The sequence below is a fragment of the Phoca vitulina genome, unplaced genomic scaffold, assembly GCF_004348235.1.
Source record: "Phoca vitulina isolate PV1807 unplaced genomic scaffold, GSC_HSeal_1.0 scaffold2, whole genome shotgun sequence".
Classification (NCBI taxonomy): domain Eukaryota; kingdom Metazoa; phylum Chordata; class Mammalia; order Carnivora; family Phocidae; genus Phoca; species Phoca vitulina.
In genome coordinates this window covers 7045638-7072164 of record NW_022589705.1, presented here as the reverse complement: position 1 = coordinate 7072164, position 26527 = coordinate 7045638, and the positions used below count along the sequence as shown (strand labels likewise).

The following is a 26527-nucleotide window of genomic DNA, read 5'->3' as shown; positions in this document are numbered from 1 at the left end:
TGCAGTGTAGCCCCATGCACCCCTGACGCTCCAACTAAGTGACAATAAATAATAAATTAAGTCCTGCAACTGATCTGAGATCCCTTGACCAAAATCAAATATGAAAAAAAAGACAAAATATCAAGGTTAATGTTTACCTCTGTTCCCGAGTGTTGATCCCTAATAACATCCATCTGTCTCTTAAAAAGTTCTAATACAGCCTTGTAGACCAGTTCATACTGTTCCTGAAGAGCATCACAAACCGAAACAAATGAAAACAAACAAGAAACTTGGTGAACCACAGAACCAGAGTTCAGGAGTGTGAACATCAGTCAAATCCTAGTATAGCAGACCTGAAAAGACCATCAACAGTAATTTAATCGTAGTGCCCTTATGTTTGCGAAGCCCATTTAGGATTGCAAAGCACTTCTAGGCTACTAGAAAGAGCTAAATATTTGATCTTCTACCTCTAAATATACAAGGGCCTTCCAGCATGTTTTATGTTCTGATCCCATTTATCCTTCCCTCCACCATCAACCCTCCAATTCCATTTTCCTGGCTCACGTTTTAAACATTTTATCTGATCCTGGATGCATTTTTTGGTCAGGCACCTTCATCTTTTCTGGAAAAAGGGAGATAGATTGTGGTCGATGGGTAGATAGATAGCTTCAATATGTATTCTTCACTTGACCCTGACAATTGATCTCTAAAGTAGGTAGGCTATTATCCCTGTTTACATTTTGTGCAAGGTCGTTCAGCAGTGATTTCCAGACTTGGATTCGAACTTGAATCTTCTGACTCTTAGTTTAGTGTGCCTAGATCAAGCCGCTGAAATGCTCTCCTAGCAAAGACACCCAAGAAAAGTAGACCACCCAAGAGAGTCTGGAAATTTGTGCTTGTAAAAGGATTTCACTGTCTAGAAATGACACCACCACCATTACAAGGTCCTGGCGGGAGGGGGGGGCGAGGGGGAGGGAGGAGGGGGGTTCTGCCACCGGACCTGCTCTAGCACTTGATTTTGGATCTACTTTTCATCTGAAAGAGCCTCAGCGGGGTTTCCCCGGCACTTCACACAATCCTATACAAATAAAGCACAACTTTTGCCCATTATAATTTTAGCAGAACACTACAGAGTCCGTATCACCCAACACATCTGTTGGTACACTCTTCCATTTTTTTAAGAAGAGAGAAAAGTCAGACAGGAAGCGCTCAGCTGGTTACAGTGCTATTTCCTGGTGAGGATGGTGTCAGAAAAAGCAGTGACAACTGGGAAGGGATTTGTTCAGCTAGTTGTTGATAATGTTGATGAACCAGAGGCTAACCAGAAATTGTTTCCTCTGTCTTCCGACCTTTGCAAGGAGGCCGGAAATGGACTTTCTCTGAAATGGGGTAGGGTTTTATTGATTGATTCAGTGTTACAAGTAATATTAGACAACTAGGTTGCATACTTCCTGGGGTCTTTAGCCATTTACATGGGTCAGCGTGCTTTTAAGTCTGGTGGCGCTAAACCAGCCCGTGCTTTTATTTCATAGAAACTTTTTCCCTCAGGTCGAATATAGAAAACACCTACAGTCGACGCATGAAAAAAAATTTTTTTTTTCCACTAGCTATTAGTGGAAAACCTGTGTGGGCCAAACAGAAGGCTTTTATTACAATAGCTCTTCATATTTTCCCCTCAATTCACAAATGCCCAATGAAAATACCTAAACTTCCACCGGTGATTATTTTACCTCCAAGTCTATGTGCAAATTCATTTGTAAGTGCTTTAAACACTTCAGGGTCTTGCCATTTAAGCAGGAGAAAGTAGTTCTAACAAATTATGTAAAAGTATCTGTTACTTATATCAATCAATGCTTAGTGAATGAATGAATGGGGCAAAGCTAAACCCCATCTTAAAGATGGAGACCATTTTTTTTAGAAATGTGGGTAAAATTATTGGTATGGAAATCTGGGTGAAATTGATATTGTAGAGAGTGAGAGATCTGTGCTGGGAAAGTTTCACCTAGGCGGTGGAACTTGAGCGGGAGAGAGGACAAAACAGGGGAAGAGCATCCCTAACGGAGTGAACGAGGGTGAGCACTTTGGGGTGGATGAAAATATTGTCATACATATGCAACCGTATATATAGTATGATTCTAATTATGGTTTTTTAAAGTATGCATACAATAAGGATCAGGAGAGACTACAGAACAATAGTAATCGTGGCTACCTCTAGGTGATAGGAGTATGGTTGCTTTTATTTTTATTTTTCATCAAGTCAAAAAATGAGTATACAGACTGCATTCTCCAGATTCTTTTACCACTTCCTGAAGTCGAAATGACAAAGCTCTGATTTCTCTATGGTTTCAGAAGTGAATTACTGCTATAAAACTTCGAGTTAACCTGACCCAACTATTTCTTTATAATAAATCAAACAGCTTGTGGAATTTCTTCAACAACCTTTATAAGAAATATTACATTAGTTTCTTAACATCTTCTGCACAGACAGTAAAATACAAGGAATGAGAGGAATTTGATCCAAGGCAAGGGATACAGGAAAAAAATTGATCTGTTCAGAGTTCAAGGAAATGCAAATGGGCTGGTGTACCTAAGAGTCAGTTTGTGTTATAGCTGGGCAGTCAGCTGTTTTGGGTGGCCTTACTTTTGAACAGAGAGATGTAGCAAGACTCAGACACGTGTTATGATCCATTCACCATAGTTGCATACCTGAGTTTGAACAAATGAAGGCCTTTGTGTTCGCATTTCCTGGATCAAACTAAACACACTGAAGTTCTCAGGAAGTATCTATCAAATAAAAGAAAAAAAATATCTTACTCCTTTGTTCCTTAGCTTTGTTAATAAACTATTTCTCCTAGTCTTGTCACTCCCATGATATCTGGTCTCTTAACAGAAGATAATATCCGAAAAAGAATGCATTTTTAAAATGAATGACATTTCTCATCACTTGCATCATGATTTAGAGCCTGGTATTTTCCCCAGAAAAGATTGAAGAAACTCTTGAGAATGATTTCACATGGGGTGATCAAATGTTTGAAGTTAAAAATATAATGAGGGAGAAGGCTCGAGTAGATGAGCAAGTATGAGAATTTCATGAAATAAAAGAAGTTGGCAGATATGTTTAAAGCCCATATTTCAAACTTCCCACTTCCTATTAGGCTATAAAAAATGACTTCGAGATCGGAACACAAGGTTTGATTGTGGTAAATTGAGTCCATCCACTAAAGTGGTTTGGATAAAGGAAGGGTAACTGTGGAATTTAGGGCAGTGATTCTCAAACTATAGCATGCATCAGAAGCACCTGGAGAGCTTGCTGCCCGTCCTCCCCTCCCCTCCACCTCCAGAGTTTCTGCTTCATTCCATCCAAGGCAGGGCCCAAGGTTTTGCATTTCTAACAAGTTCTCAGGTGATGCCAATGCTGCTTGTTTGGGAACCACACTTTGAGAACCACCCACCTAGGGCCTAATTTAATCATCTGACAAAGCGGGTCTACAGTGAATACTCTAGAAAAGATGAGTCATGGAGATGGATGTTTGGAAGAACCAAACAATTCCTAAGTCTGAAACTAACAGGGTAAGCAGACAGGAAGTGCCTGCGGAGAGAAACTTACCCCATCTTTTAGCAACATCCAGGTATAATCAATAGCACAGATAACACCAGTCCTTCCACAGCCGGCACTGAAATGAAAGATCACAGGAGCACGTATAGTTGCAGAGGATGGATCATCGATGGTAGCTGGGAAATGTCACCAGCAGACTGAGGAAGAAGGAACCTAGAGGCAATGAAACGTTCCAACCCCTCCCCCCATTTCCTAGAGCATGTTTGTCAGTTGCCACATGCCCACACCAAATCTCAGGACAGATCCTAGGTGACTTCTCTAAGCAAGAGGCTCTAGAGCTGCACTGTTTCCAAGTAACTTGTCAGAAAATATTAATATAATGCTTTAATTCAATAATTTAATATTAATTAAATGCTTGAATTTATTATAGTTTGTTTTTGCTATGGACCTTGCTCTTTCTTTCTTTTTTTTTTTTTAAAGATTTTATTTATTTGACAGAGAGAGACACAGTGAGAGAGGGAACACAAGCAGGGGCAGAGGGAGAGGGAGAACAGGCTTCCCGCGGAGCAGGGAGCCCGATGCGGGGCTCGATTCCAGGACCCTGGGATCATGACCTGAGCCAAAGGCAGACGCTTAACGACTGAGCTACCCAGGCGCCCCTGGACCTTGCTCTTTCAATCACTCTCATTTCTAAGCTTTGTTCCTTTCTAATCAACTGGCAAAAGCGAGACTAGGATCAGGAGCCTACATCCTATTTGCTTGTACCACCTTAAATTCCAACAGAGTCTGTCTTCCTTCAGGTACAGCAGGAGTCCTGGCCAGACTGTGATATTTGGTTTGTTTGGGGTGGAAGGTACATAGAACAGCATCATACCTGCAGTGAATGCATATGGGAACACTGTCGTCCTCTTGGTAAGAACGCACATCCCAGATGAGCTCAAGAATAGGGTCTATGGATGAAGGCACATCATGGTCTGGCCAATTCTTGTAATGAAACTGGTAGATAGTTCGAGTTTCCTATAAAAAAGTAGCCAGAATGAAAGGAGAGTTCAGTGTTAGGACCCCACCTCATTCTACCACAAGATTACTCTGACTTCCTAAGGAGCATCTCTGTCCTGTTGGCAATTTGTGCTGCTTTTTTCTCTATAGGCCTCTGGGGACCACATGCCATTTGAGAACACTGACTATTGGTCTGTCTCTCCTTGCCCCACTCACAAGAGGTGGTAGATATTAAGATAGTCCAAACCAGAGCTTCCCAACTGGTGTGCTTCACCAGTTCAAGTGGGTCACAGGCATGCTGATCTATTAAACCCCTTTGCTATAGAGAGACGGGGCAATGTGAGCTCTCAAGTTGGTTCCCAGCCTCTATTCACTGCACAGCCTCTATTCATCCTACAAATATTATCATTTTATAAGTGTGCCATGGTGTGTAATAGATTGGGAAGTAGGGATTATACCAAAGGTCTCTTTTGCATGTGAAGATTTATCCAGAACATCAAAGGCCCCACCGCTCCCCATTGTCTTGTGCCCAGCCCAAGTCACATACATATGTATTTGCCTCTGTGGGCTCTTGAGTTTACCACTCGGGTTTATACTTACACTATTGAACTTAGCTTTTAGAGTCCTGATTATGTAATCAGATTTTCTATTTTCAGCTTCCTAAGAAGTAAATTCAAATATTAGTTATTTCAAAAACTAATGTTCAAAAACTAGTCTCTATAAAGTAGAACCTGGAGCATCTGTTCGGCCATAACAGAAGCAGGCATCATACTCACACAGGATATGGAGAAAGGGCCAACTTGCCGCGGTAGCTCTCCTCGCTCAGTCCAGTAACACTCACACTTTTTCTGTTGCACAAAGCAGAATGTCATGACTCCCCTCCAGATATTCTAGTCTCTTCTGGGTAACAAAACCCACTTCCTCATTCAGAAGCAAATTTAGCTCTGTGTCCTTCACTTAGGTTAGGACCGTCTAACCCCCTAGGGCTTCAACCCCAACATCCTGGTCTGGAATCTCCAAGGATGGGAAAAACACTAAAGGATATGTAAATTACAGACTTCCTAGAAGTCTGAAGAAGTAGAAATGGGGATCTGACATTTTCAGTACAGTAGTCCCCCCTTATCCACAGCTTTGCTTTCCATGTTACCAATGGTCAACCGCGGTCTTTCAGTTACCTATAGTCCAGGATGTATTGTTGGAAGGTCAGTAGTAGCTTAACCCTACACCACAACACCTACATCATTGCCCTCACTTCATCTCATCATGTAGACATCTGATCTTCTCACATCATCATCAGAAGAAGGGTGAGTATAGTACAATAAGATATTTTGAGAAAAAGAGATCGCATTCACATAACATATAGTATATTGTTATAATTGTTCTATTTTAGTATTGTCGTTAACTCCTACTGTGTCTAATTCACAAATTACACTTTACCATAGGTATGTGTGCACAGAAAAAAACAGTGTATATAGGGTTTGGAACTACCCACACTGTCAGGTATCCACTGGGCGTCTTGGAGTGTATCCCACATGAATAAGGGGGGACTACTGTATTTCAAAAGGGTTAACAGAAATCATGTCTACTAAAGCAAAGCTGCACAAGCTAAGTGATAGCTTGTTTGGTTTTTGTTGTTGTTGTTGTTGTTAAAGATTTTATTTATTTGAGAGAGAGTACAACAGGGGGCAGGGAGGGCAGAGGGAGAGGGACAAGTAGACTCCCCACTGAGCAGGAAGCCCAACTGGACTGCACAGGGGCTTGATCCCAGAACTCTGAGATCATGACCTGAGCCGAAAGCAGATGCTTAATCAACTGAGCCACCCAGGCGCCCCTGAAAGCTTGGTTTTAACTGGAATTATGAATGTCAACAGTAAGTAAGAAGAGTACTATTCAATAGAAACATAATGTGAGCTACCCAACTCAGCTACCCATGAAGTTTTAAGTTTTCTAATAGCCCCATTCAAAAATGAAAAAAAAATGAGATTGATTTTAATAATACATCTTAGCCGAGTATATAAAAAAAAAAAACCATGTAATCAATATAAAACAGATATTCTATATTTGACATTTCTTATCTTGGTCTTCAAAACCCAGTGTGTGTTTTATATTTACAGCACACCTCAATACCCTAAATTACCATTGGAAACATTTTATTTCCATTTAGAGTTCATCAAAAGTATAGTTGAAAAAGAATCATGTACCCGAGTTGTTCAAAACACACTTAAAGTTTTCCAAACACTGAATTGGAAAACCAAGTTTTTAAATTTAAACTCACTAAAATAAAACGAAATAAAATTGAGTTCCCTGAAACTAGCCATGTTTCAAGCACCCATAGCCACGTGTGACTAGTGGATGTCATGTTGGACGGCACGGGGTTAGAAGTGCTCACTGCCAGTTAAAGATGCCCAATTAATAAAAGTGGGAAAAATGAATCGTTACTTTAAGAGTATATCTTATCTTTACTTTAAAATAGTCTACTGAGAAAGTGGACAAAAGGAGTTCTTAGGGGTAAAAAAGCCTTGAGAGTGAGTCATTTAGCGTTCCCAAACTGACAGCTAGCAAGATGAGAATAATTTTTAAGTAGGCACACTTAAGGAAAATTCTGCGACCAAGTCTCCCCTTTCTCTTTCCTTTATCTTTAGGTCCACCGGAAAGCGACTCACCTTCCCCATCTCAAACTCCATGCATGCCATAACAATGATCTGAGGGGATGAAATAGATAGAGCATTGATGTAGTTAGAAAGAACAGTTAATACAGAGTCATTGTTTTTTTCTGTTTTGTTTGTTTTTTAACCCCCAAAAGAAATTTTGGTAAATGATAAAATGTTGCTCCTACCCTTCTTTCTGTCCTTACTTCCCTTTTCTCTATTCAAATCAGTAAATTCTTGTTAACAAATGAACCCGTCAAGATATGAACTTTCATTTCCTTGAATAAGGGTGACATTGTGATTTTGGCAAAAATTGGCCTGAAATTCTAGCGACTGACCCCAAAAGGCACCAATTTTAATGCAGAGGAAACCTCAGTCACATATCCTGACACCCACCCCCACTCCATCCCCAACAACTACAGAATAGAGTAACAAAAGCGACTCTGCCCTTACCAGGACGCTATATTCCCAGATCATCCTCCAGAAGTCCAAGACGGTTGTAGACAAGGGTCCCTGGGTGGCAATATAACCCTTGGGTCCATAAACTCCCTAAATGGGAACAGAAGTTATATGGGATGACTACAGATAATATCCTCTTCTTCTTGTCTAGTATCCCCTCCACCTTTTTTTTTTAGGTACCGAGAGAAATATGGTCTAATATCCCAACCCCTTGTTTAGGTACCTAGAGAAGTATAGAATACAGGGTGTACCTTAATGAAGTTGGCATTGATGTAATTGGAATCTTCATCCGAGGTTATCAGGGACAGCTCTACTCGGCTATGATCATCTATAATACAGGAGACAGACACAGTATAACTAAAAGGGCTTAGTCAGAGGGTTTACTGTAAGTCAGGACCTAGCACTGTGAATAGTGGATACTCATAAGTGTTTGCTGAGTGAGTAAGTGAGTGAGTGAATGTTCTTTCGTGGTTGTAAGCAGTACAAACTAACTTGTCAAAGCATTGTTCCAGGATTAGGATCAGCAAGCAATGCGTAAAAAGAGATGGGAATGATTGAGCTGGGGAGAAGGTAAGGTACAAGTTTACAGGGAGAAATGAAACTTACAGGGCAAGATATCCTTATATCTGTTTTTCTTGATATTTGTGGGCATCTCAGCCACAGTTGTGGGATAGGTTTTGTCTGCCTTGTACTTGGTGGATTGTCTTTTCAGCTTCTGTAATAAAAATTCCAAGAATTAAATCCTCCTAGGGTACAGAGGTAAGAAGCTATCTCTAGACAGCTTTCCTTCTCTTCTGCCCAAACAGTCCACTTTTGCAATTTGTAGCATCTTCTAGAACTACCTCCAATTCAGGACAGAGCCCCAGAGCATAAGGTCAGCAGACTTCAGTTTGGAGAAGTGAAAAAATCACACTTACAGCAGCTGAGCCACAAATAGCTAAAACCTAGAGGTGAAACTAGTGAATATTTTAAAAGCCAATGTCTTTTTGAAAACAAACCATGTGCTCCACACAAACATCAGATACTAAAAGTTTACCTTCTTTATAGCTGCTACAGGGCTATTTTAAGTAAAAACGGAGCTTAAGCCAAATAAAATCTCTCTATATCTAGCAAAATTTCAAAAATGTCAGTCCCGAAAGCTGTCTTTTTTTTTTATATGACTCAAACTGCAAGCCTACCCCTCAACCAAACAATATCTAAATAGTTTCATATTCTGTTGGTAGAATAAGATGTGGACCAGGCTAGGACTGGCATAATATGGTTCAACAAGATTCTTCAACGTAGTGAAGTAACTCCTTGAAATTACTCCCATTTTCCAATATTCTACTATAGACCAGACTTTCGGATCAGAGAAAATCATAGTCTCTCTGTAGCTCCTTAGGAATCAACCTCGTCCCAGACTTTAACTCCCTTATCATTTAAAGAAACTGCTTTTGGGCGCCTGGGTGGCTCAGTCGTCAAGCGTCTGCCTTCGGCTCAGGTCATGATCCCAGGGTCCTGGGATCGAGCCCCGCATCGGGCTCCCTGCTCCGCGGGAAGCCTGCTTCTCCCTCTCCCACTCCCCCTGCTTGTGTTCCCTCTCTCGCTGTGTCTCTCTCTGTCAAATAAATAAATAAAATCTTTAAAAAAATAAACTGCTTTTAATAGAGCTGAATTGTGAAGCCTTACTCAATCTGAGAAAGAAAAGGGGGAAACATCTGTGATCGCTGATACATATTTGTTGAACTACAGAAAATAATTTTCATGATCTACCCACTATTTAACGGTGGATGGATCATGTGAAGAGCATTAACTACTTCCTATAGGTCTGATCCCTCAGGATCTACTCAGTCTTCAATCTCTTTAACTTCCTTTTCGAAATCTCCTCCTCCCTTGGCCTTTACTAGTCCACATTATCTTGGTTCTCCTCCTTCTTCTCTGCCTTCTCATTCCCACGTCTACTTTTTCTCACTGGCTTTCTGTCCATTTCTGCCTTCCGGTTGTGAGTTCTCCAAAGTTCCAAAGTTAAGTCCTCAACTCTCTGTTCTTCTCTCACTCTATACCTTCGCTCCGGGATACCATATACTCTTGGAGAAGGCATACCAGTGGGAGGGTTTGAAATTTATTTAGCTGATTCAAATTCAATTTTAGTTCCAACCCCGATGGGAGAACTCTCAAATTTCTACATAGAGATTCGATTACTAAGTTCCAGGCCTAAATTCCTCACCATATCCTAGACCTTCCACTTCCACATCTTATTAGAGCCTCCAACTTGGCACATTTCAAACCAAAATCAGCATCGTTCCCACTGTCAATGCCACTCGCATCATCTTTATCCCAGGCAACTACACCCTGGAAACCGAGAGTCACTTGTGGTGACTCTGACAATTCCCACCTCTAACTGGGTCAGCAAGTTCAACTGATTCTTCCCATGCAGTATCTTGTGTCGACCTTCCTTCCTATGTCCACCACAGGTACCCTAATTCAGACCCTCTACCTTAAAGCTTAAACTGGTCCAGTTGCTTCTTAACTCACCTGCACACTTTTCTGTCTTTCCTCATCCAAATTCATTAAGGGACAATTATGCCAAATTAATTTTACTAAAATATTGCTTTCTTTATCTCTCTCATGCCCAAAACAACTTCAGTGAATCCCCTTGCTACTGGGAAAGAGCCCAGACTCCTTAGCCAAGTACTTGAGATGCTCCCCAGTTGGATCCTAAGTTAATTTTCCCATATTCCCCACAGTCCTATAATTGTAAGGTGTCTTAAGATTAACTTCCCAGGAGACATAATGTGTGCTCCATAAATGTTTAATAAATGCAGGAAATGGGAATAAACAAATGACTTCAGGTACTTAAAATTCTTTTAATAAATTTTTTTAAGATTTTTTTTTAATTTTTAAGTAATCTCTACACCCAGCGTGGGGCTCAAACTCACAACCCCAAGACCAAGAGTCACATGTTCCACTGACTGAGCCAGCCAGGGGCCCCAGGTACCTAAAATTCTTAACCCGGGCCTAGGTTGTGGTTCCGAGGGATCATACCTCTCTGATTACATGCATTTCCCTGCAGTGACCTCATTGTCTACACACATCCTTGTTTAGCCAATTTAACAGGCTTGCTTTCAGTCTATGTGAACTCTTAACTAGAAAAATATATTTAACGATATTAGAAAAAAATGTATTTAAGGTTGTCTAATAAAACAAGAAATATTTTCTTTTCTTTAAAAAAAAGAAAGGATTGACTTCCGGTTTCTTTTAAGATTATACAAATTGAGGGGCATCTAGACGGCTCAGTCAGTTAAGTATCCGACTCTTGATTTCAGCTCTGGTCATGAGCTCAGAGTCATGAGATCAAGCCCCGTGTCAGGCTCTATGGAGATCCTGCTTAAGATTCTCTCTCTCCCTCCCCCTTTACCCCTCCCTGCTCCTTGCACATGCAGGCACCCTCTCTCTCTCTCTAAAAAAAAAAAAAAAAAAAAAAAAAAGATCATACAAATTGATGTCACTATCAATTATGTATAATATCATTTTTCTAAAACTATGGCTTTCCTTTCCTTTCTCATAAATGTATATCGGGTACTGCTTGTGCATTCCTCAACCTAAATTATGGTCTATTTTGTTCCACGGGGTAAAATAATAAAGAGAAATAAGGAAATAGAGAAAGAACTTTCCTTGAGTGACTGGCAACAAGAAAAAATAAAAAAGAAGGGGGGTGTTATTTATGGTTGCTTAGTTGCTATACTTCATATAGTGTTTTCACATAATTAGGATGTGTGTCTATCTGTAGGAGTTTACTTAAGGACACGTATAACAACATCATTTAAAAAAATGGGTGAGGAAGGGAGAGGCTAAAACCAAGGTATGATGACACAGAGAGAAATAAAAAAAGGTCGTAGAGAATAGAAATCTGCTCCAATAAATCATCCAAATCCATCCTTAGATTTCAAGATCAGCTCTGGATAACTTGATGAAAAGTTGGGGTCATGAGATGTTTGTTAGCTGGGAGTTCATAACACAAAGAATTCCAAATATCTAGAAGCTAATTAAAATGATACTTTCCAAATAATACATAATCACTAAATTATTATACCACCTCAGAAAATAGGAATGTAAGCCTTTTCCAACTGAGGATGACAAATGGGACAGCCAACCTGCCTGCTTAGCTGCTGGACCATAAATACCAGCATGTGTTGTTCTAATGACCATTTTTTCTGTTTCTAGAGGTAGATCAGACACAGGCGACCTATTACAGAGCAGGTATACAGTCATTTCTTAAATTCTAGTTTCTTACCATGGTTTGAATTCCTGTGGATTTTCAGGATTAGATTTAGGGGGAGAGATGCTGAACTGATAACAATACAGTATGTTTTCACAACAAGATGGATGCCAGTGGGCTAGTTTGGGAATTTAACTAAGGACGTGCCAGAGGCACATGGGAGACTATAAAAGATTTCCACTCAAGTTACTCTGATTTTTCAGCTGTCTCTGCTCTTATGCATCTTTGGAATGATCACTTTTAGGTTGCCATTCATTCCAGGGCTGCTGAAAATATTCAAGTCCTAGAACTGTTCCTCTTAGAAATCTCCAGAACGGACCCGGCTGCATACTCCTTGTTACACTGTTTCTACTTGTTTGTTTTGCTTTGCTTACTTGTGGAATTCTTTCTAGGGAGAATGCTAGAGGCAAAAAGCCCTTTTTGGAAGATATGCCTCTATTAATTTGGTAAAATGTCGCAGATAAAGAGTGTGTGTGTGTGTGTGTGTGTGTGTGTAAGCATGCGCACGTGCGCTTGTAAACTTGTGCTTCTTCAGCCACCTTGACTGCCCCCTTCAACAATAGGACAGGATGGCTTTTTCTCCCCTACTCGTTCCTCCTGGAGTCATCCTGCTGAATGACACAGGGAGACGCACTTTTAACAAAACATCACATAGGAAATGCCTATGGAATTGTTCCTTTGGAAAGTGTGAAAGGTTTTTGTTTTTTTCGTTTTGTTTTTAGATATCTTACTTGAGCTCAGATCACTGTGAAGTCCTTTTTTTTATTCCCCTTCTCTCCCTGCCAGACCCACAGGCTCCAACACCCCAAGAGAGAACAAAACAGAGCAGAATTAGGACAGAAGAACGGATACACCTCACCAGAAAAGGAGGAGCTTTGAGAGTAGACAGCAAAAGCGCATAAAAGAGAAAGCACAGCCATGGGGGTGAGTTGGGGTTGAGGGAGAAAGGATAGGTGAGAGGGGGGAGGTATTTCTCTGCCAAGCACAAGGTGCAGGGATGTGCGTTCACTAGAGGTGGCACAAACGAGAGAAATTGGGCAAAGTTGCTGGGGGGCCAGCATCCCGTCCTGGGCCCTGATCAGTTGGAACGTATGACAAACCAGATTCGGTATATGCTTGATAAGCTAATAGTACACGCATTTGGTTTATGGTCTATACTCCCCTTTTCCTTTCAAGACAGGAAAACTGAAGTTCTGACCGTAAGAATAGAAATCAGGACAGAGTCATTAGCATGTTCTTTTCATTGACTAGTAAGCTCATTACTAATAAATGGATTAAGGTCACTCCTAAAAGAGGACACGAAGAAAAAGAAAGCCCAAGACCATAATATCTTTGCCTTGGAGAACTACATTATTATACGGAAGACCCAGCATAAGTTACATTTTGGAGTGGGAGAAAGCAAATATGGCCCCCCTGTGCTAGATGAGAGAGGGGGATCAGGTTGGCTGTTTCCAGAGCTTCTCAAGGTAGTTCTTCAATGCCTACAACTGTAAGTCAGTATGATCTATTCCAAGCCTTCAATCTAGCTCCAACTAGCCAGCCAAACATATGAGGACTGGGTTGCAATCCACTAGTCAGGTAAGTGAGTAGGTGGGTAAGCAATAGCCAAAGTGGGGTGAGTAAACCAAGAAGTTCAACTTTTTATTTTTTTTTGTTGTTGAATTTTTTTTTTTTTTAGATTTTATTTATTTGAGAGAGAGAGAGATATTGAGAGAGAGAGCACAAGTGGGGAGGAGAGGGAGAAGCAGGCTCCCCACAGAGCAGGGAGCCCGATGCGGGACTCGATCCCAGGACCCTGGGATCATGACCTGAGCCGAAGGCAGACGCTTAACCGACTGAGCCGCCCAGGAAGTTCAACTTTTTAGATACTTACAACATGAGGCTATGACAAGACATGTTGTTGTTTTTTTTTTAGTCCTGTGAATAACTGAAAATATGGGACTGGACAGTCCCTAGTGAGAGGCTGGGGATGGAATTGAGAGGAATTCGCTTTAGAAGTGATGCAATATATTTATTCTGGTGGTAGTAGCCAAAAAACTTCACCTTCGTGTGCACAAAAGTCAAGAAATGTTGATAAGTATGTTCAAGTGATAGGCTGTTTTGCATAAATGAGTCATTTCAATTGGACAGATGTTTGTGACTAGCTATGCAAGAGGTACTGTGTTCATGACTGCCCTGTTAGTATTGTTACTGTAAAAAAATATAGAGCTAGGAGACATCTAGATCTTCTCTGTGGAACTAAAATATACCTCGCCTTCTCTGGTCTGTCTGTGGTAAGTCTCCAGAAGTTGCTACGGTACGAGTCTGACTTCTAGTGTACTATAAACCAACATTACCGTGGCCTTCAGGACTGGGTATAGTCTTTCTATTAGGGTTCATTGAATCCTCCATATTTAATAAATATATCTTTGTATTTGATAAACACAGTGTTTACTTTTTCTACAAAAATACCTCATCCCCAAGAAACATAAAAATCACCCCCCCATTTCTCTTTTTGCTTTTTCTTGTTTAGATGGAATCAAGCAACACAAAAGGAAAATTTTAAATATAGATTTCTTAAATAAAAAAGTTATGCATATTCATTGAAGAAATTTTAGAATACTGAGAAGCAAAACAAAATTATTAAAATTACCTATAATCCCATATTACCCAGAGTTAATCATTCTTAATATTTTATATTACATTCCAATCCTTTATCTATGTGTGTAATAAAGATGGGATCACACTGTATATAGGGATTTGCAACTTGCTCTTTTTACTTACGAATTTGCGTTCTACATTTTTAGTGATGGCAGAGTATTCCATTGTATGGGGTGCAACATAAATTACTTAGCCTATTCCTTCATATTATTGCAGATTTAAGGTGCTTCAATCTTCCTAAATGATAGTTCTAAACAATATTATTATAGGTAGCCAAAACCTATGCAAACATCTTTCATTATTTTCTTTAGATAAATTCTTAGGAGTGGCCAAAGAATTTGCCCACTGTAAAGGCTTTTGATCCATATTATCATATAAATATATCAGAAATGGTATACAAATTTTGCCTGTAGAAAGGTTACAACAGCAATGTATGAAACTGCATTATTTCTGAACTCTGACTGACATTAGAATTATAATGTTTTAAGTATAGGGCCATCTGATAGGTTAAATGTTGTTGTTGGTATTTTTGTTATTTGTACTTCTATTTGCAATTTCTTCACTCCAAAACGTTTTTTAGAAGGAAGAAGATACACCATAATCAAATTACCCTATCGACATGAAGCTGTGTTCATATTTCCATATTCCCATCCAGTCTTTGTACAAATACATACAGACATCCAGTGAGCTCATATGTGTATATTTAGCACAATTCTTGACATTTGCTAAGCTTTCACTTTTTATACACAATTCATACTTTTACACATGCTTTCTTTTTTTTTTAAGATTTTATTTATTTATTTGACAGAGAGAGAAAGCACAAGCAGGGGGAACGGCAGGCAGAGGGAGAAGCAGGCTCCCCGCTGAGCTGGGAGCCCAACACAGGACTCAATCCCAGGACCCTGGGATCATGACCTGAGCTGAAGGCAGACGCTTAACTGACTGAGCCACCCAGGCGCCCCTTACACATGTTTTCTAAATGAAGACGCTTCAACTGCCTCCAATGTAGAAAAGTATATCAAAGGAGTTTTAAACAAAATCGACCAGCATGTGATATACATAACCAAGTCTCGACCCATATTTCATACAATAGCTGAAACGTACATGTCATAAAACCATAATCAGGTGCAGTAATTGGCCAAAGGGAATACCTATTCCTCTGCAAATTGTAATCTATCTGATCAAGGATGCACTGAGGGAAGCAGATGGTCCTCATTAAGCCTAGAAGATAAGACTTCCAGCACTGTCACTGTGTCCCTAGTGCTGGCCAGGAAATAGTAGTGGCCCCCAGCTTGAGGGTTCAGACAAGGAGGTGGAGACCATACCATCACAGTTGAGGCCACCAAAATCACTATGCTCATCAGGCAACTTTCTGATTATAGTTGGCTTCTCATACAAGTTTTTCTCCAAACCATAGAACATGCTATCAGTCAATGCAAGCTTCTACTCTGACAGTGACTTTTCTCCCTGAAAAATTAATAAATTGGCATTCTTGTTTCTGGTGAATTTCTTATGTGTTTGCCTAGTCCTGATCAACTCTGGGTATACTGACAAAATTGAATTTTTAGACTAGCAAAACTAAAGCTAAGACACTGGACTGTGGTGATCCAAAATAGTTAATACAATCCTAGGTGACTATGTGACCTTGCTCAGTGCCCTCTGTGATCACAACTCTACAGTAATTGCATATATTCAACCCTGATGGAATTCATAAACATGATTAGAAAAAAATCAAGACCTGGCTACATGTAACAAAACAGGTGGATTTTATAAACATAATGTAGAGTGAAAGAAAGAAGACATTAAACACACACACACACACAAATACATAACATGATTGCATTACATGGAGTTACAAAACAGGTAAAATTAATCTCTACTGTTCAGTGATATATATAGGTCTTAAAGCTATGCAGAAAAACAAAAAAATTCACAGAGAAAGGCAAATATCATATGATTTCATTTATATGTGGAATCTTAAAAGACAAAACAAACGAATAACATGAAAAAAGAAATAGACTCATAAATATTAAAAAAAAGCAAAAACAACTAGTGGTTGCCAGAGGGGAGGGGGTGGGAGGATGGGCAAAATAGGTGAAGGGGATAAAAAATAAATAAAAATCATAACCATTTCAGGGCAGCATTTACCTCTAATCTGGTGGGGGTTGGGGGCAGCTGTGATCCAGAAGGACACCCAAGGGATTTCCAAGGTGTAGGCAATGTTCTGTTTCTCGATCTGAGCGGTGTGTGTATGGGTGCTTTATCACTTTGTTGTTAAATTGCATATGTGTGTTTATTTTATTTTTAAAAAGATTTTATTTATTTATTTGGGATAGAGAGTGAGAGAGAGAGAGCATGAGCATGAGCTGGGGAAGGGGCAGAGGGAGAGGGAGAAGCAGGCTCCCCGCTGAGCAGGGATCCTGATGTGGGGCTCGATCCCAAGATCCTGGGATCATGACCTGAGCAGAAGGCAGACGCTTAACTGACTGAGCCACCCAGGCGCCCCATGTGTATTTTATTCATTTCTTTATTTCTTTGTTTCTTTATTTGTAGGCTCCACGTGCAGAGTGGAGCCCAGATTGGGGCTTGAACTCACCACCTTGAGATCAGGACCTGAGCTGAGATCAAGAGTCAAATGCTTAACCGACTGAGCCACCCAGGCACCCCTCATGTGTGTTTAAAGCACTTTTCTGTGTATATGTTATATTCTACAATTTTTTTTAAGTTTAAAATGTTCAGACCAATGTATAAATTGGGGGCAATAGAGTCAGGGATCCGAAGGAGGGCTAAGAGCACAGGCTTAACAGTTAGATAGCTCTCTTTCAAATCCAAGTTCCACCACTTAATGAACTGCATGACCTCAGGCAAGTTGTCCCTCAGTGTCTATGACTCGACTCGCCAAACGCGTGCTAGTGGCTACGAATACCAAGATAAGCAGAACTAAATGTGAGCCTTGTCTTTGTGGAGCTTCAGACTGATGGGAGAGCAGACATTAACCAAATAATCACACAGACAGATGTAAAACTGGAACCGTGATAAATGCTATGGAAACCTTAATAAGGCTGGGACCAAAAAAGAGACGTAAAAAGAAACTACAGCCGGTGCTAATGAGAACGTATAATAGGAGATTTGATGTATTTTGGGGAGGTCAAGGAAGGCTTCTCTGAGGAAATGACCACCAAATTGAGATCTGAATTACGAAGTGTTAACTAGGTAAAGAGGAGTATGAGGGAATATTCAAAGAAAGGGAACAACGGGTGTGCAAAGGCCGTGTGACAGAAGCAGCATGACAAGGACAAGAAACTCAACATCCTGTGAGAAGCTGGAGAAGCACTCGAGGGCTGGTCCATACAGGACTTTGTTAGCCATTGTAAGGGATTCTTTGGGAAGTAAATGAGGCTCTGTTTGTGAAGCCCTCGAGCATAGAGTCTGGAACACAGTTCCATGGATTAGTTATTGTTGAAAGTAGACGAACAGAAAATTTAAAATGAGGAAATGCAGGTAGAAAATAACCAGGGAGTATAGAGTTGTGGAATCTCTATGTTGTGCACCTAAAACTAATGTAAAACTATGCATCAGCTATACTTTGATTTAAAAAAAAAAGAAAGAAAAAAGAATCAGGAAAATTTCTGAGGCTCTAAAATCAAATAAATAAAATTAACATAACAAAGTACTATTTTACACTAAATGGGGGGGCGGGGGTGGGGAGCATGTTATGATGCAGTGTAGAGGTTAAGGGCTTTTAATCAGACCAGTTTCAAATCCTGGCCTTGCCATTTCATGGGTTAAATGAAGATAATGCTTTCCTCTTGGGGTTGTTGTGATTAAGATCATATATGGTAAACCACTTACTGCCTAACATATGGTAAGCAGTCAAAAAGATTTATTTATTTTCTTGTATAGTTATTAAGAGTTAGCAAGGTGGTAGAGAAGGTGATAAATTCAGATTTTGCAAGTTGGAAAAGCTCTTTGAAAAACACATTTGGCAATACTTAGCCAATTAGATGCTAAGACTTTTGGACCTGATAATGATACTTTTGGGGATCTAGCCCCAGGATATAATTCAAAAGAAGAGGAAAACCATGTGGACAAACACATTTATTGCATGCTATTAATAATCGTGGAAAATTGGAAATAATCTAAATGTCCAAGAAAAGAAAAAATCAAATTACTTGGGTGTCTACCACACGTCATTTTATGTATTTATTCCATTTCCCTCACAACAATTCTGCAATGTGAATATTTATTTATTCCCACTTTTGAATGACTTTGTTCAAGGTCACAGAGCTAATGATAGGCAGAAACTAAATTCAAACTCAAGTTTATATGACACCAAAGTTGTTATAAATATAGATGGTAAAGCAAGACTACTTGAACTTAAATCTCTGTTCCACCGCTTACTAGCTCTCTGACCTTGAGCAAGTCAATTAACCCCTTCTCAGTTTCCTCATCTATAAAATGTACAGTACCTTCTTCAACGGATTAAATGACTTGATACATAAAAGTGTTTAGAACAGTTTCTATAAGAAATATGAAAGTATTAGCTATTATTATGAGTATTATTCTTTCATTCTACAATGCTGCATCAAAGGCCATAAATACAGATTTTAATTAACACGATAATTTGGGTATAATGTTAAGTGAAAATATGAGAATACAAAATTGTATCTACGCTATCATTATAACAATGTAAAAGGCAGTATATAAATGGACAAGAACTAGAATTTCCACACCAAAAAGACTGTATTTGTTGGGATATTGGTACTATGGTGAATTTATTTTCTTTTAACTTGCAATAATATTGTTTTATAAGAATAACAACAATATGGAGCGCCTGGATGGCTCTGTCAATTAAGCATCCGACTCTTGATTTCGGCTCAGGTCATGATTTCAGGGTCATGAGATTGAGCCCCGAGTCAGGCTCTGTGCTGAGAGGGGAGTCTGCTTGAGATTCTCTCTCTCTCCTTCTCTCTCTGCCCCTTCCCCCCTCACTCGTACTCTCTCTCTCTCTCTCTCTTAAAAAGAAAGAAAGAAACTCTACTAACTGGGGACTTAGGCTCAGGCTAGGCCCTTTGGGAACTTGGTGTTATTGGCTGAAGCAAGACACTACTGCATAAGGATTCAATTCACAGGCTCTGAAATGACAGATCCAGGTTAAACTTCACATCTGTGGCTGAACGCTGGCGTGAAGCTTAGGCCAATTACTTAACTTCTGAGAGCCTCAGTTTTCTCATCTGTAAGTCACAGATCATAACTACCTCATGGGTTTGTTTTTTTTTTTAATGAGTAATAAATAAGATAATGAATATGCACCCCACCAAGACTATCACAATTCAATATTTACTAGCGTAATTAGCTGTTTAATGTCTCCCTCACTATGACATCCTCTGATGTCTTAGGAGATAAGCTCCACCAAAGCATTGCAATTGCATATTGCAGCCTCTAGCACAATGCTTTGCACATAGTAAGCGTTCAGTAAACATGTGAATGAATGCATGAAAAGCTTATGGTCGTGGCAGTTTCCACTACACTAAGAGCCACGTTGAGTGGAACTAAACTTCCACTAGTTTTGTGGCAGTTTCCGCTACAGAAAGGTGATTGAATTTAGTGTTGGCGCAGGAAAAGTCGTACGCTGCATGGTATTGGCTTTAGCTGGCATAGCAGGGCCATGTGCTCTGTGCACAGATACACAGCCAAGGGGCTGGGGGTGGGGACTGAAATCCAAGGCTCTGACCTGGCAGGGGGCAGCGTACACAGATTGTCTCCCTGGAACCAGAGATGACTTTCTATAATTCCCACAAAGGCACCACCATTTAGGCTAGCAGTGGCCTCGTGTCACAGAATTAGTCCTCCAACCTCAAAAACATCAAATCCTGGGAGAATACATTAAAGGGCTTAAGGTGGGATGGGGGACAGGACCATATGGAAAGCCCTTCAGGTTAGTGGCACTATTGACCTTGTCCAAGCAAGCAACCTAGCCCTGTTCACCACGACCCAAGTCCCCCAAAATGAATGTCTCTGGTATCTCAGCTGAACCTTTAGGTGGGGCTGAGGGCAAGACTCTGTTTTTCCACTGGAGGACATGAGTCAGTGAACAGTGAGGTTCCACTTAATCACCACCCAAAAACAAGGTCCTTAAAACCAAGAGCTAGAAAAGCAAGGAAGTGATTAATATAAAAGTCAGGATAGTGATTATTCCTTGGGCAGGGCAGGGCAGGACACAGTGGGGGTGGGGATGGGAGTGGGGGTGAGGGACCTGCTGGAGAAGCGATATATAGAGGTCTTCCGGAGTCCGAGAGTGTTCTAGTCCTTGACCTCGGCGGTGGTGGCTTTATAATTATACATGTTGTCTGTAATTTCTAACTATGTATTATATTTCACAATTTTAAGCAGCTGAAAAAAATGTTTTTAAACAGGGGAAACTGACCAGGTTTGTATTATTAGTATTGAATGGAAAATTGATTGAAGGTGGGGCAAGGCTAGAGGCAGGGAAAACAGGAGGTGAGGTGACTGCCATAATTTGGTGGGAGATTATAATGACTGAGGTAAGAAAAGTACAATATTAAGGATGTAGTCCTTATTTTTATTTTTATTTTATTTTTTAAAATACAACCAAAATAAGACAGAGGTTGGCACTAGCCCCTCAGGTCACTTTTTGCCTCTATGTGTTGGGTGACTCAGGAGTTATAGCCCAGGGGCAGGCACGTGTCTAAACAGACACATAAGCAGGACTTTCCCCTTGCCTCCCTCCCTGGTAGCTCTACTCAGAGGGACTCCCTGCCTGGCCAGTGGGGATGAGAGCACATTTTTCACCATTCCACAGTTGAGTTGATATAGGGGCCTCTATCACAACATAGAATCCCTCAGTCATAACATCTAATCACCCAAGACTTTACAGAGTGTTTTCACATCTACTATCTGGTACCAGAATGTTAGGTCCGTGAGCACAGAGGTGTTGCCTTGTTCATGGCTGTATCCTCAGGGCCTGGAACTAAACCTGGTACACAGGAGGTGCTCAATAAATATTACTGAATGAGTAAGCACATTTAATTATTATTGATATTTGATCGTCACAACAACCCGTGAGGATCGATAGGACATGAATTATCATCCCCATTTTGGAAGTTAGTAAACAAAGACTTGGGGAAATCAAGGAACATGTCAAAGAGTTGATAGCTCGGTTGACAAGAGAATCATGATTTGATTTCGGGTTTTCTGCTTCAATTCTCTTGTTTTTCCCACTTCTTTGCAGCTGAAAAACCAAGGCTTCAAGTTTTTATAGCCCTGAAACACTAGCTGGAAGTATTCCAAAACACATAATAGGTATTATCAGATATCCCACGTCCTCTGATGTGCTAGGTTATAGATGAATGAGGCCTACCCAGCTGCTGACACATCAGTCAGCACAGTCCCCTTAGAGGAGATCACCCCCACTCCCACTGCTTGAGGACAGAAGGTCCAATCCTGAAGAAAACTGCTCTGGATGATCAGATCTTGTCGGCCCTAGGCTCTATGCCCCTCACTTGTCTCTACTCTCCGTCCCAGTCATTCCACCCCTCCAAGCAAAAGAAGCTTAAGGAAACCCTGTTATTGCAAAAACACATGTTCTCATTTTTCTTCTTAAGAAAATACATAAGAAAAGGAAAAGAAGAAATAAAGAAAAATGGCAGCAGGTAGTTTTGGCGCTCAAGAGCCCTTGTCATCCAAGTGGAATTCCATGGGGAGGCTAACACATAATGTTCCATGAAAAGTTAATCTTAGTTTCTTTCCTTCTAATATTAATTAAAAGTAGTCATTTGAAGCCTAAACCACAACTCAGATACCTAGGAGCTCCCGATGTTCAATTAATGTGGGTATTTATACACCTGGAATCAGGCAGGCCTTCCATGGGAATCCCAGTCAAACTCCAAGAACTAGCAAACACAATATTTAAAACAGTATTTTGGAGAGAATACTTAAAACACACAAGCCACTCAGAAAAGTTGAACTTTTAGGTTGCCTTTCTCCCTTCCTCCCCTGCACGGTCTGATATTCACTTTTTATCCCAAGAGCAATTTGGTCTAGGAGAGTTGGACCATCCTCGTCAAACAGTCTGTGTAACTCCCCTGAGAGTGTCACATGTAGGACTCACCAGAAATTCATCGGCAAACTCTTTGTTAGTTTTCTTGTTTTGGGCCTCCTCCAGGAACTTGTGCAGAATTTCCCTTTGGTCCATGCTGCAGGACAAGAGAAACCGTCTACCAGCAGGTTACAGGAGGGCATGTCAAATGTATGTCATGGCCGAGATACCACCAAGAAGCTGCTGCTGTCGCTGGAGCAAAGCATGTTGAAGGCTGTGGTTAACTGACTTCATCACAAGCCCTAGAGGAAATTAGTACGCAACCAGCCTCTGTGGTCACACAACAAAGCCATCATCACTCCAGGGCCCTAGTGCCTTCCTTCTCAAGGAAGGAACCTGGTTACAACTCAAGTTGTAACCAACAAGAGGCTAACCAGAGCATCATACATGGTCTGCTTAGCTCCGAGACTGTTCCACTCCATCATCTTTTTTTTTTTTTAATTTTATTATGTTATGTTAGTCACCATACAATACATCATTGGTTTTTGATGTGGTGATCCACGATCCATTGTTTTCGTATAACACCCAGTGCTCCACGCAGTACGTGCCCTCCTCAATACCCATCACCGGGCTAACCAATCCCCCCTCCCCCCTCCCCTCTAAAACCCTGTTTGTTTCTCAAAGTCCATAGTCTCTCATTCCACTCCATCATCTTTAAGCAAGATTCACTTTTTTTCTGGTTTCCTGGGGAAAAGGCAGAATGCCAGGTCTCATGGATGGGGTCTGCCTCTCCCCATTGCCTCAGTGAACACAAAGGCCCTGTTGACACCTTCTGTTTCCTCATGTCCCAAACGAACTCAGCCAAGTTCAGTCAGGGTCAGAAAGGGAGGCTCCAAACTTCACTGTTTGGAGTTAAGACATCTTCTGCCTGTACTATTCTCCCCAAAAGTGTCTTGTCCATGTGATCGGTGGCAAATTTCTGTTCATCAGAGAAGGCATTTTTATTCAGAAGTTTTAAGTCTGCCATATAGACCTCAAACTCTCTTTTGGATGAAGCAAAGTCAGCTGCTTCTGACAGTCTGTGTCTCCCCCAGGGCTGGGGAAGTGCTGACCTCGGTTAAGGGAAGTGTTGTTGATTTCAGGACTGAGTATTGGTCTATATGGGATCCAGGAGCACAGTGGCCCCCATGAGGAGCACCTGACCAGGAAGCTGGCACAACGTCCCCTGTATGCAATGCTAGTTAACTATAAGGAACAGAAAAAGAGTAACATCAACCACCTTGCTGGCAACAGTATAACTTTCAGGGTGCAAAGCATGAACCGTGTCTAGAGAAGACATTTCTACTCTCCCAACTGGTGCCTTGGAAAAGGCCATCGCTTCAGGAAGCCATGCTGTGCGTGTGGCATTTTGGCCCTGTTTGACAGGCCGGCTGTTCTAGAAAAAGCTTCCACATCTCAGCTTGAATAAATCCTCTCCTCAGTGGGTACAAACCTACTTAAGACTGTCTCATCCAGAGTGAGCGCAGCCCCAAATCAGCATATCATCTCTGCTTGAGGAGAGAAATTCCATAAATAATTGTTAACAAAATTAGTCTGAAATAATCCTGAAGAAAACTCGGAAATGTGCCATTAGAACTTCCTCTATTTAAGATATTAGTAATCCTTTCTGTTTTGCATTATTCAAACTCCCTTTGGGAAATCATGACTCCAAACACTATGAAGCCGCCTCCACTCTATTGAGCCTCACAACAGGAAAGGAACGGTCTCTGAGGGATTCTGCTTATAGGCAGGTGAAGCCAATAAAGAATTTCCATCCCGAGCCACACAATAAGTTAAAATGAAGCAGAGTTCTTCAACAATATTTGTTGAGAATGGGATAGGATTTCTCCAATTAGCCCCATCTAGCATTAAAGGGGAATTTTTTTTGTAGCACTAACTAAAGCAATGTTTAATTTGGCTATTTTAAGGCATATAAAATATGGGGGGAAGCCTTTAAAAGCACAAAATCTAAAGTTCACAATAACTCAAACCCTGTAAAAGTATATACAAGGTTAGATGAAGACTAAGTGATGCAGAAAAGGATCAATTGTGTAAGTGCTGGGATCAAGGGTGCTTTTTAAAAGTCTTTTAAAATTCTTATGCCATTTTTTTAAGTTAGAAAAAAGGCATAAAAATCCATCAATTTGTTCAACAAATTTATTGAGTACCAACTAAATGCTAAGCACTATGTTAGGGCTGGGGATGCAGTAGTGAACAAGCCAGAATATAGTGAAAAGGACCTTTAACCAGTTAATAAAGCATCTCAAGACTAAGACATAGATGTAATTACTAATTAAAATAAAAACATTCCAAACTAACTTGCTCGTTTGCAGAGTAGCAAAGCATAAACCGAAAAGGAAAATGACTTTCTGTATTTTAACGAGAGAGTTTCATAAACTCTCTGTCCCCTTAGGAATGTAATCACTTCCAACCAAACCAGAACTTTATTAATTAATAAACAAAAAGAGACCCAATCAAATAAGATTTAAAGCTCTTTTTCTCAAGCTCATATTTCAGAACAATCTTTAACTTCAGTCTCTTCTTAGGGAGAGCTAAGATAGAGACAGATATGAGGTAAAGAGAAACTCGCTGAGATGCCCTCTGTAGTCCTTTTACCCCAATATAAGAATCTAAAAATAGTGTCTTAGCATAACTGCAGATTTTTTTTAAAAGCAAACAGCAATTCTTAGGAGTCTGTTCCATTCTAAAACCAAAAGAGACAGAAACATCGTGAAATAACCAAACCTCAAAAACCCACTTAGCTGAAAGACCATTTCCTGAGTAGACCACTCAAGCGAGCAAAAAACAAAACTGAAGGAGAAAACAAAAAACTTCAGTTTTATTTTTAACAAATCTAAGCTGCTACTTAATTTTTCACACTTCCTTCTATAGATACTTATAGGTGTCTACAGACAACAGGAGCATGGTGCTTTTTGATGAAGATTCTGATGACTCATTTATATCTTGTGGGAAGATCAAGAGCCGGGGAGGGGGGAATATGTTATACAGCAGAGACTGGCAAGTACCTAAAAGAATTTACGAATTTGTGATGAAACATTGAAACCAGTCTGGCTCACACCCTGAGTGAACACGACAATTCCATGAGCGCTCGGTCAGAACCCCCAGGGGTGAGTTCTAGTGGAAAGTAAAAGTGAATGAGCACCTGAAGAAGAGCAAGGAAGGACCATCTCACTGCTGCTTCCTGTGGCTCCGCTGTGTGGTCAGAAGGAAGAGGACAGCAGAGAGGAGGACCCGTCACATGGTCACCTGCACCAGCAAGAGGGAAGTGTGCCAGTGTAAGGGGAAACATCAGTGTCACGGAGTCTGGAATTAGATGACAAAAAAAACACTTCAACCGAAGGGAGTATCAGGGAAGATTATTAGGACATTGATTATTAGCTAATGGGAAAAACACTCAGGTTTCTCAGCACATCCTTCTCTCTCTCTGAGCAGGCATGCTCTACCCTGGGGAAGCCACTGACCAATCGTTGCTTCAGTTTCACTATGCCTGCCTTTCTCTACCTCCCAGGGTCATTGATTTGATGGGGCTCTGGGTCATTGATTTGATGGGGCTCTAGCATTATCTGCGGGACACTCGGTTCTTTGCGCGCATCCGCTGGGTCACCAAGGCCGACCTGTCCTTTCTCCTCAAGGTCCTGTAGATTCAAGCAGCCTTTTCCATTCCCATGCTGACCACCATGCCCTTTTGCACACGTGGATTGCTGCAGCAATGGGCTCTTCGTTCTAATCCGTGCTAGCATCTCCTAGGAACCAAGGCTGGATGAATGTTCGTAAAACTCCACTTTAATGCTCAAGACCCAAAGTAGTTACCAATGGTCTACAGCTTCCTCTGCCTGCCACCAAGCCCCTCCCCATGTGTCCCCACCCAA

At 40.7% G+C, this 26527-nt stretch overlaps 1 protein-coding gene across 1 annotated transcript in view; it reads right to left on the bottom strand.

The window, feature by feature from the left end:
- The window catches only part of PTPN22 (protein tyrosine phosphatase non-receptor type 22), a 62547-nt gene extending 36100 nt beyond the window's left edge, over window positions 1–26447 (bottom strand). Inside the window, exons 1-12 of the mRNA XM_032421230.1 lie at window positions 25801–26447; window positions 22671–22755; window positions 8248–8356; window positions 7893–7969; window positions 7636–7731; window positions 7198–7236; window positions 5311–5382; window positions 5135–5194; window positions 4410–4552; window positions 3587–3653; window positions 2686–2763; window positions 138–224 (exon numbers count right to left, since the gene is read on the bottom strand). Of these exons, the coding sequence (XP_032277121.1) occupies window positions 138–224; window positions 2686–2763; window positions 3587–3653; window positions 4410–4552; window positions 5135–5194; window positions 5311–5382; window positions 7198–7236; window positions 7636–7731; window positions 7893–7969; window positions 8248–8356; window positions 22671–22754 (912 nt within the window). The 5' untranslated portion in view covers window position 22755; window positions 25801–26447. The remainder of the gene's footprint in view (window positions 1–137; window positions 225–2685; window positions 2764–3586; window positions 3654–4409; window positions 4553–5134; window positions 5195–5310; window positions 5383–7197; window positions 7237–7635; window positions 7732–7892; window positions 7970–8247; window positions 8357–22670; window positions 22756–25800) is intronic.
- Between the last annotated feature and the right edge of the window lie 80 nt (window positions 26448–26527).